The sequence below is a fragment of the Haplochromis burtoni genome, unplaced genomic scaffold, assembly GCF_018398535.1.
Source record: "Haplochromis burtoni strain Fernald_Lab_line unplaced genomic scaffold, NCSU_Asbu1 Contig_840, whole genome shotgun sequence".
Taxonomy (NCBI): Eukaryota; Metazoa; Chordata; class Actinopteri; order Cichliformes; family Cichlidae; genus Haplochromis; species Haplochromis burtoni.
The window spans coordinates 47,806-57,880 of record NW_024583201.1 but is presented as its reverse complement, the minus strand read 5'-3'; the positions used below and the strand labels follow the sequence as shown (position 1 = coordinate 57,880).

Sequence of the window (10,075 nt, the reverse complement as noted above, 5' to 3'; positions counted from 1 at the left end):
AATACAACTTGCCTAATAATTCTGCACTCCCTGTAAAACTGAACTGAATTAAATTTTCATTGAGAACATGGTTGTTGTTCAATAATAAAATTATTCCTCAAAAATACAACTTGCCTAATAATTCTGCACTCCCTGTACACTGTTTTTCGAATGCATAGCTATCATTTCTGTTTAATAAAAAAAAAATCATCATATGATGATGTGGGGCTAATGAGATTGTACTCTTCTGTCTGCTCAAGAGTGTTTTGTAATTTGATAAGCAATGCAGACATTTATTGTATTATGCTGTAAAATTTGTTAAGTTTATTTAAGAGTGGTGAGCCTGAGATGGTTTGGATATGTCTAGAGGAGGGAGAGTGGATTTGTTGGGCAAAGAATGTTGAAGATGGAGCTGCCAGGCAGGAGGAAGAGGAAGACCTTTGTGGATGCAGTGAAAGAGGGCATGCAGAGGGTTAGTGTGATAGACTAGGATGCTAGTGATAGAGTGAGAAGGAGGCAGATGATATGTTTTGGGGACCCCTAAAGGGAGCAGCTGGAAAATAAAAGGAAGATGGTTGTTATGTGAGAACATATTTATTATAAAGTGTAAAATATGTAACAGCCATTTACGTCTGCTCTATAGATATATTTGTTTGTGGCATTTTCTTATGGCAGATGAATTTAATGGATAGAGTGTGTATGGTTTGGAAATGTACAGGGAGCATTTCATGTGTCTTTGTTGATGTTAATAAGAAAAGATTTCTATGGCATATCTGGAATTATTTTACTTGATCGTTATTATGATTTGTGTACTTTCGTTTTTTTAATGCTTCCTACATTCATACTCAAATGTGTTTATTATTTAATTTTATTTCAAAATATATGCTTACTGTAGTTGCTTATCTTGTTGCAATAAGTTGCGCAGAGTTTAGGCAATGTTCTGGTGCAGTTTTAGAAGCCAGACACAATGTTTTTCTCCTTCTATGCGTGCTAAGTGTACAGGGACTACTTTAAACAGTCCCTGCAGAATTTGTCTTATACGTGAATGCAGGCTTCTGCTTCTTGCTTTAGCCACGTGGTGGCGATGAAGTTCAGCAGGCAGAGTTATCCCCATCAACTGTTTGCTGTGTCATCTATGATTTCCCACGCAATTGGTGGGGAATCCAGGTGATCCCCTCTAAAAACAAAGGGATCACCTGTAATAACGTATTGTTTTTTTAATGATTATCTTCAAAAACATGCGAAGCTGTTCAAGTATGTTCTAAAGTAGCCACGTTACAAGGAGAATAAAGCTGATAATGTTAATAAGGTCATTACTGCATGTAACGGGGCTTTTAAGGAGTGTAATTAAACTCATCCACACCAGCACAAATAACAAACAAACCAAAAAATAAAAAATCCCTGCCGAATAAAATCAGTCTTAATTTAGCCTTCGCGATTATGGATCTTCGGGAGTGTTTGTTTGATGCTGGCAAGCGAAACTTGGCAGTATTTTCCTTGATGTGGATGCCAACTATGCAGGGGTGGATCATTCTGCTGAATTTCCATAATATCTATGCATTATTCACTAGGAATTTTCTCTGAGGTGCATATTTAGATGGGAATGGGGTTTGGATAATGAAAGCTAATTTCCCCGGTGACGGTGCTACCCCGAATTAATCCATCTGACCTCCCCCTTTTTCCTGAGAAAGACACTGTTAAGAGTTGGTGGTTTTGGGGGTGGATGTTGAAAGGCTCCGATACGCACACGTTCACAGTGTATCTCACACACGCACATCCCTTGCGTTGTTTTCCGGGATCACGCCACTGCTTCCACTTGGGATCTACACAGCAGCAGCAGCAGCGACATGGCTGATCATCACCGGACGGGACGGTGCAGTTTGTGAGCGAAAGTTAACGCGAAAAATGAAATACAGCGGACCAGCTATGTAGTCATCCAAGCGACCGACACTGCGACACACCGTACGGCGCTCCGATGCAAATTATTTGAAGGATTGGAGGCGATCTGGTGTATTTTTTTTTTGCAGCAAAGTAGTTGGAGGAACTTGTCGCAGTGGCTTCATCCCAACGTGCTGCCTGGATTACCATACAGAAGTGGAACAATAGTCTCCTGCAGCAGAAACACTAGCAGGTCAGTGGCAGCGGTTCCCGTTTGTTTGTTTATATTCGGTCGTGTCGTCGTTCTGGCTGTGTTATAATAACCAGCATCGATACCCAACCACGGGTGTCCGATCACCTGACGTTCCAGGTAGGCTTATTTTTCGAGTCGTTAAACAAAGATGCCGTGACCGGGGTCAGATTGCGCGTCTGTGTGGAAGTGCTGTAGACAGATCACTGCAGAAAACTGAATCGCAGTAGCAGATAAAACCGATAAATGGCGACACGGGCACCAAAGTCCAATCCAAATTTAAGTCCCTTGGGCAATAGACCCTAAAGTCTGAAACCATTTCGGCGCCCTACGCCGTTCAAATAGAAACTTAAAGGTCAGGATAGCGTCAAAGATGACCCCAGCCCCCCTTTCCTTTGAGTTTCTGAGCTTGCTTGGCGGATGTTTAACTTTTCTTTGCCCTGCTGGATTCTCCTCCTACCGGATACTCGCGTCAGGAAAACACGGGGAGAGAGGAACTGGCCGAAAGTGTAAAAGGCCTGGAAGGTGGAGGAATCTCCCAGCCAGGCCCGAGCCGGAGCGCCACCGTGTATGTTTGGTGTGTTTGCTGTACGTGGTGCTGTGTGGGGGCTGCTTTGTGCTGTTCACTTGTGTGCGCCCTGCCCGCAGTCACGTCGAGACTGTACGGGATATCTCGCCCGTATATGTGACAGTCCAGAGAGAGTGTGCTGCGGTCCTGCAGTGCTGTCGATAACCTCGTGGATGTTCGCCATAAACCCACACCGCACACGCTGAACAATTAACGTCACTGGCGAACGCAGGGCTCCACATTATTTCCTTAAAGTGTGCTGGGAGTATCACTGTGCGCTAAATAATTTATGGACATCTCAAAGTGGGAAGTCCAGATTGAACACTGCGCGCATCCGTTACTTCTGTTGCCCTTGCAATGCACCCCGAATAAAATAAAATGACACTAATAATCCACGAACAGTAATAATGCGTGATGATCTTGAATATGTATTTTAATTTGTAGTCATGAGTTCCTGACCCTTCTACTCTTCCTTTTTCTTTGGCAAAGAGCTCTTTATTTCAAAGTGGGGATGTATTGCCAGGAAATCACTTCGTTACACAGTAGGAAGAATTTTCTTGAATGTTGTTCATTTTTATAATCGAATAAGGTAGTTTATATTCAGAACAGTGTATTCTTGTTGTTATTATTACTATTATTATTATTATTATTGTTGTTGTTGTTACATAATGATAACGTTTTGGATGGAAAGTTATTCAGTAGTTAAACTGTGCCAACTTTCCATAGATGACAGTATTGTAATGTAGTGTTCTCCCAATGTTCCCAAATGAGCTTTTCGGATCTACTTCTGTGTATAGGCCTGCATCTATGTTATTGTACCATGATGTTATCATAATATTGTTATGTCTGAAGAGATAAGTAAGATTAAAAGTTATATATTTGCCATTTATGTATCTAAAGTCCCTTTGTATTAATATCGTGATAATGATAACAGTCACACTGCAAAGGCTGAAATGAACATGTACTAATCTTTCTGTACTTTCTCTGATCCTCATGAGCCAGATCTGCCAACAATCATACAGTCACACTTTCTTCTCCTCTCATGGCACACAATGACATTCTAGATCTTTTGCTCAGTCTTTTCCAATATGTTTTATTTGTTATTTTGTTGTGCTTGTTCATTCAACTTCTTTCCATATATTATTCTCTTAATCTGTCTCCGGAGATTCAGATTTAGTGATGGGATGCAGACAAGAAGCCCTTGGGTTTATAATGAGAAGGGACTATTGTCTGGGTGGATGTGTGTCGGATTCTGTAGTTGGGCAGATTTGTGCGTTACTCATGCATCCCCAGGCTGCTGTGCAAAAACAATGTTGTGGCATTGGAGTGGCACTGAGTGCCTGTTCCACTCTGCCACATTGCATGTGTGTGCATGCTTGCGTATGATTCATGTGTCATTGAATTTCAGAGTAACGCTTGTTTATTTCTAATGAAAAGAAAAAGAAAAATAGGTGCTGGATGTAAGACAATATGGCTGAAGAAAATGGAGACCATGGTCACACAAACAGCTGAAATACTCTGTGTGTGTGCATGTGTGTTTTATGAATGCATCGGACAGCTTGTGTGTATATTACACATTCATTGTGCAGGCATCGGCCCCGTGGTCCATTCATTACTTTTCCTCTGAAGAAGTCATAATTGGCATAATCCTAGAGCCAAGTTGGATGAATGACGCTCCGTTATGCTCTCATCCCAAGAAGTTTGGCAGGAAGTTTCTGAAGCTGACACTGGCATGTTTGGGTGTCAGTACTGAGAGATGCGAATTTTGAATTATCAGCTTCTTTTTTTTTTTGCCTCTTTCTCTCTCGCTTTTCCTTTTCTCTTTACCTCATAGACAGAAACTGCGGTTCCAGTCTGGGCCTGTAACCTAGCAACCCAAATGGTGTGTCTTGAATAAATCAGACTGTTCCTCTTCTTTCCTCCTCAGGAGTCTTTTAGTTCACCTCCAGGCTACAATATCCATGCAACCACCCCACACATGCATGTGAAAACACAGTGTGGTAGAAAGTCAGAGGTTTTATCTTTTTCCTGCTTTATATCAATTACTCCGTTGACCTTTGATCTCTTGTGTTGTTTTATTACACAGCCCTTCTTAATGCATATGAGTTTATGCTCTGTATTGCTTTCAGAGCTAAAACACCAGTGCTTGTTATGCTTTTGAATGTCCTAGAGAATGAGTGTAGCCTTTGTCATCTGGAGTGCGTCCCTCCATTAAGTGGGAGTTATGCATAGCAGAGTTATTTGTGGTTTGCCAGGTGTCCGTCTGCACATGCTGCAGCATGGAGCCACATGTCCTATCTCATTCACTGATGGAGCTCTGCCAACTTCGTCACACTCGCAGCTCCATCTGCATCACACAAGACTCAAAATTGAGTGCACAGTCAATTTGATTCTTGACCATCACTGTTGCACTTAAAAGCTTAAACGCTCCGGAACGCTCCGGAACATCTGAACACATCTTATATTGTCATTAAGAATAAAATGTGGTATAGCCTTAGCTTCATAGTTTTATTAAACAAAGCTCATCAAGTGGAAAAAAAATCTGTCTTTCTTGAATTTCCTGAAAAAACATCTTTAAAAATAACAAACCTTACAATTTAAGGAGGATTAAGTAAGCTATATTTCCATAAAATGAAATATTTATAATGAATGCTATGTGTTTATTTTGTATAACAGTCTATTAGAGACCCTTATTTTGTTCTATGATAAAACTGGAAATCTTAACGTGCTATACATACAGAGATACCCAGAAGTGCTTCTCTGTATGACCCACTGGATGCTGAGATTTGTGTTACTGTCCATGCTAATTCAACCCAGATAAGAGGAAGACTGGGGAATTAGTTATTGTTGTGTGCCTGTTTGTCTGTGTCTATGTCTATGTGTGTGTGCTTGCCTGGATACCAGCAATATCTGTCTGTCTTAATGATAACACTGGCATTTATTTATCTGGGTAATAGGCAGAAAATTATATCTCAAGTGTTTCCCCCTAATATGACTCATTTATTCCTGAAAATTTATGGATAGTCACTCCAAGGTTACGTGAGGAGAACCCAATCTTCTTGTCCAAGCAGCCACCTTCTCTAATGAAGTCTGGGAAAGCATGCAAATGAGGATTTGGGGGGGTATTTATTGCATACTGATAATCCATGTAGCGCATAATACAAAATAAACAAGTTACTTTCCTTTTTCTCTGTTTTTTCCCTTCTTTGGCTTTTTTTTTTTTAATCTTCAAAGAAAAGCTTGCAGCTAAGGTGTAAACGACATCTAACTAATCTCATGTAAACTGGCAGAGGCAATGTTGTGAGCAATAGATATTGTCCTAAGCACATCTTCTGGTGAAAAAAGGCCAGTTGTCCCCAGCGCTAATGTTTGAATTCCCTCTGAGCACTAGTTGTCTCTAATAGGCCTGAAAAACGTAGAGCCTGAAAGGATGAATGGCTTTTGTAGAGGCCTCCAAAGTTGGACACAAAGAGAAAGGCAGTGGGTGCAGTGTGTATTTGCCCATGTCGCTGTGTGAGTGTGAGTGTGTGTCTGCGCACTTCTGCGTGCCAGTTCACAAGCCCTTATGGGTTTGATAGAAGGAGCAGGAAGTGGAAGGGAGACAGGAATACTCTGCCATAGCTGTGCCTACCTTCAGGCCATTAAGGCAGAGAGTAGAAGACATAACAAACTGACTTCCATACACAGAACTCCACACATGCAAAGGCACAGTACTGTACATACACTCATGAAATAGAAATGTCTACTGAGAGGCGCCCTAAACAATATATATATTTGAAAGCTCACTGAGGTTTACAAAGAGGTATACAAGCACAAATACACACAGTGTGGCTGTACCACTGAATACATAGAGCAAGTTGCTGTAAAAACACTATGTCCCTTTGTCCACATTTATTTTAAGGATGGGATACTTCTGTCCTGCAGATACATAGACACTGTGCCTTATTTACAACTAACTTTCCACCAGTTTAGTTATCATATGAACAGCAGGCTAAAATGGAATATTGAAGGATTTGCTGTAGATGTGTCGATGCGTCGTATGATAATACTTTAGACTGCAGTTCATACGCAATTAATTCATTGCATGTAGTTTATGGACCACCCAGTGAAATGCTTGTCAATCACAGCTCATCTGGGAAAGCTGCTCTGGTCTGAAACCTCCGGGAAGTTGCATTGTCAGCAGTTTGGTTTTATTTTCTGTACTTTTTTTGTTTGTACATTTCTTTTTCTCTCTTTTTCTACCCCTCCGTGGGTTTTCTTCATCTCATTCTTTGTCTTTTATTCTGCAATGTTTGCTCTTGGGATACATAACAATGAGGACACAGGCTGTATGAGCAAACAGAATCTCTGGGAGCTTAACGAAATGCAGAAAATGCGCACGGGTTGCACTGCAATAGTTTACCTGCACAGTGATAGAATAACAGGGTAGCATGGATGTGGTGGTTGCCGATGGTGATAATGACAGCTCTGAACATGTTGCAGGTAGTGCTTTTGATTATATAATTATAATGAAGGTGGTGCTTTTCTTCCCCCTCAGGCCTGAGGGCCCCAGTGGTGTGACTGAAAAGATGGACAGGATGAAGATCATCAAGCGGAGGCTGTCCATGTCTCTACGCAGTGCTCGGCCCGTTGATGACTCTCTGTCCGAACTTGCAGAACAGATGGCCTTGGATGAGGCATCCACAGCCAGGGACAATGGTGAGAGATGTGAACGAGTGCCCTCACACATGTACATGCAAACACCTTAGCAAGCATTGGCACTCAGACATACAGTATGTGCACAGAGACCTACAGTTAAATTAACAGCCAAAGTTAAAATTTTTGTGACTGAAACGTAGTGTGTTTGTGATGCTCAACTACACTACACTGTGTGCACCTACATATATACTGGAATTACAGTAACACAGTGTATAGTAGAAGAAACAGACAAACAGCTTATACTGTTCTTATGATAAAGAATAGATGTGTCATCTCCATAACCCTTGTAGGAGTTGCAGAGTCTGACTCCAGCATCTGTTATGCAGATTTTCTTTTCATGCAACTGCAGTTATTAAAGGACACCTGCTCTTGTTTTGCAACATTTCAAGACATTACGACTTCATTTAGAGCTTTTATTCAGTACAAGAAGACCAAGCAATAACTAAATGATGGTGTAGGTGGAGAGGGTTAAAGCAAAGGTCCTTTATGATGGATGAAGGTCATACAGAATTAAGGGAGCAGATCTTTCACTTTTCCTCACTTTATGTCATTCATTTACACTGATGCCCTCTCAGAGATAACACATTTCTTAATGCAAATATCTCATAAACTGTATGTGCCTGTTTAAATGTGTGTTTGTCACTTTTTTTTTCATGTCCACTACTCTCATAAAGTCATACAGACATGCAAATGCTACACAGAAGCATATTCATGGTAGCTTCATCTGCTTCTATAACCCACTGAAGCCATCCATGTTAACCATCATCATCTTTACCACAATCTTCATCACAATTAACCTAACAATTCAGTTAACCACTCAGTCATCAAGACTGAATGGCAGTGTACGCTGGGAATGTGTGGGAATTCCCAAATCTGTCAGAACTCAGACACACTGTTTGTTTCTTCATGTTTTCACATAAGAGATAGAAAATGTCTTTGCTTCTAGAAGAAAGTCTGAAAAACAGTGTCATCCTAAGACACTCTGGGTGCCATCTGCTGGGCATCGTCCGTGACTGCAGGTCCCACTTGGGAAGAATCAGAGACCTCGCACCCAGGCACTATCTTTGTATGTGTTTGTCAGAACATAGGGAGAAAGGAGGTTGTCTCAGCTTTGGCAGATGGTTTTTGTGTCAAACAAAACAACAAAGCTTAAGTGTTCAAATATAGCTGTGTTCTGTTGGCTGCTTGGCAAGGAGCGATGATGCTTGCTTGTTGCTGTCACTACAGCTCCTGGGCTGCAGCATCTATAGCTCTACCCCATTCATTTTTGCTTACTGGCTTCTTTCTCCTTTTCATTCTATTTTTACATCCCTTGCTTTTGTTTTGATAGCTAAAGCGATGTCATTTCCAAAGAGTCCAGCTAGCAAGTGAGAGAAGGAGTGGAATGGAGCTAGTGATGAGGAGAGACATTAAACTTTAACCAACTGCTCTACATTACTATCTCCTTCTGTCCTTTTCCCTTGCTGTATCCTCCCCTTCTCCCCCTGGGTGCACAGCATCTCTCTATATAAGTCAAACTGTACAAAAGAGTGGTAGAAAATACTTCTCACATTTTTCTTGCTAATGAGAAGCAATGTTAAGGCTCATGTTCACTGCAGTTCCTTTCTGTCAGTGTATTACTGGACCAGTTAGCTTGTTTTGCTTAAGTAAAACGGAGAAAAAAGAAACTCGGCTGGTGAATTTACCTTTGCTTGGTGATTTGAGTGAAATTTGAAGAGCAATTTGAAGAGAATTATGTCGTGTGGGCCTCCACCCACACTACTAACAGAATTCAATAATTACACATTAATCTGTGTGAAAGAAAGCTGACAGTACATGTATGCTGCATGTAAAAGTCCTTAGTTTAGGTGCTTTGCTTTGGAAAACTCAAGGAGTTTTTGACCTTTAGGTGTTCATTTTCCTAACACAGACAACCAAAAATCTCTTGTAGCCCTTACATCAATGATTATTATTACTCCCATAGCTCGGTGACCTGTCTGCTACAGTGTGTCTGCAAGTTTTATGTGTGCATGTCTGCATTTCTTTCTGCTGCTACTTCACTGTGAGTTCTATGAGTCAACAGATTTTCCACGATGCATGCCTTATGCCTCGTACACTTTCTATTTTTATTTCTGTTTCCGTGCTACAGCGGCTCCTCACATAATTACAGAATGATTACAGCATGATTACAGGAGCTGTGTGCATTTCCAGCCTTTTATCTCTTACTACTACATATTGTACTGTTCCTACATGTTCTGCTACCTTTCTGTGCCTGTCTGTGTGTGACTTTGTGTCATCTTTTTTCTCTTCTTCTCTCATTCCATTTTACAATTCCTGTCATCTTTTTCTCTATTTCACTGTTTTCTTCCTCTCGCCTGAACCCCTTTCTCTTTTCTTTGATCAACCTCTTTCCCTTCTGAGTTTTCTGTTCTCTTTTGCATCCACTGTGGGACTCTCTTTCTCCTTGGCTGTCTGTCTTCATTGTGAATCTCAGAGCCCATGGTGGTGTGCTCTGTACACCCTCCCGCCTCCCATAGCGCTCCCTCCTTCCTGCGTCAATATGCTGGTCATCTGGGCCGCACCGCCCTGCGCAGAGAGCCAGGTGGGGGGCTAGAACGAGACAGAGCCTTCCTGAGCCTGCACAGGACTGGATCTCTGGGTACACACACACACACACACACACACACACACACACACACACACACACACACACACACACACAC

General features: G+C 41.5%; 1 protein-coding gene across 7 annotated transcripts in view; it reads left to right on the top strand.

Annotated features, from left to right (window-relative positions):
• The window catches only part of LOC102296686 (cyclin-dependent kinase 17), a 51,982-nt gene that overhangs the window by 3,239 nt on the left and 38,668 nt on the right, over window positions 1–10,075 (top strand). For 2 of the 7 annotated variants that reach the window (XM_005950727.2, XM_042215846.1), the window contains exons 2-3: window positions 7,213–7,373; window positions 9,847–10,011. In XM_005950727.2, the coding sequence (XP_005950789.1) occupies window positions 7,244–7,373; window positions 9,847–10,011 (295 nt within the window). In that variant the 5' untranslated portion in view covers window positions 7,213–7,243. Of the gene's footprint in view, window positions 1–1,495; window positions 2,228–7,212; window positions 7,374–9,846; window positions 10,012–10,075 lie in introns of those variants that run through there. The other 5 variants (XM_042215845.1, XM_042215848.1, XM_042215847.1 and 2 more) reach the window with 5 other exon arrangements.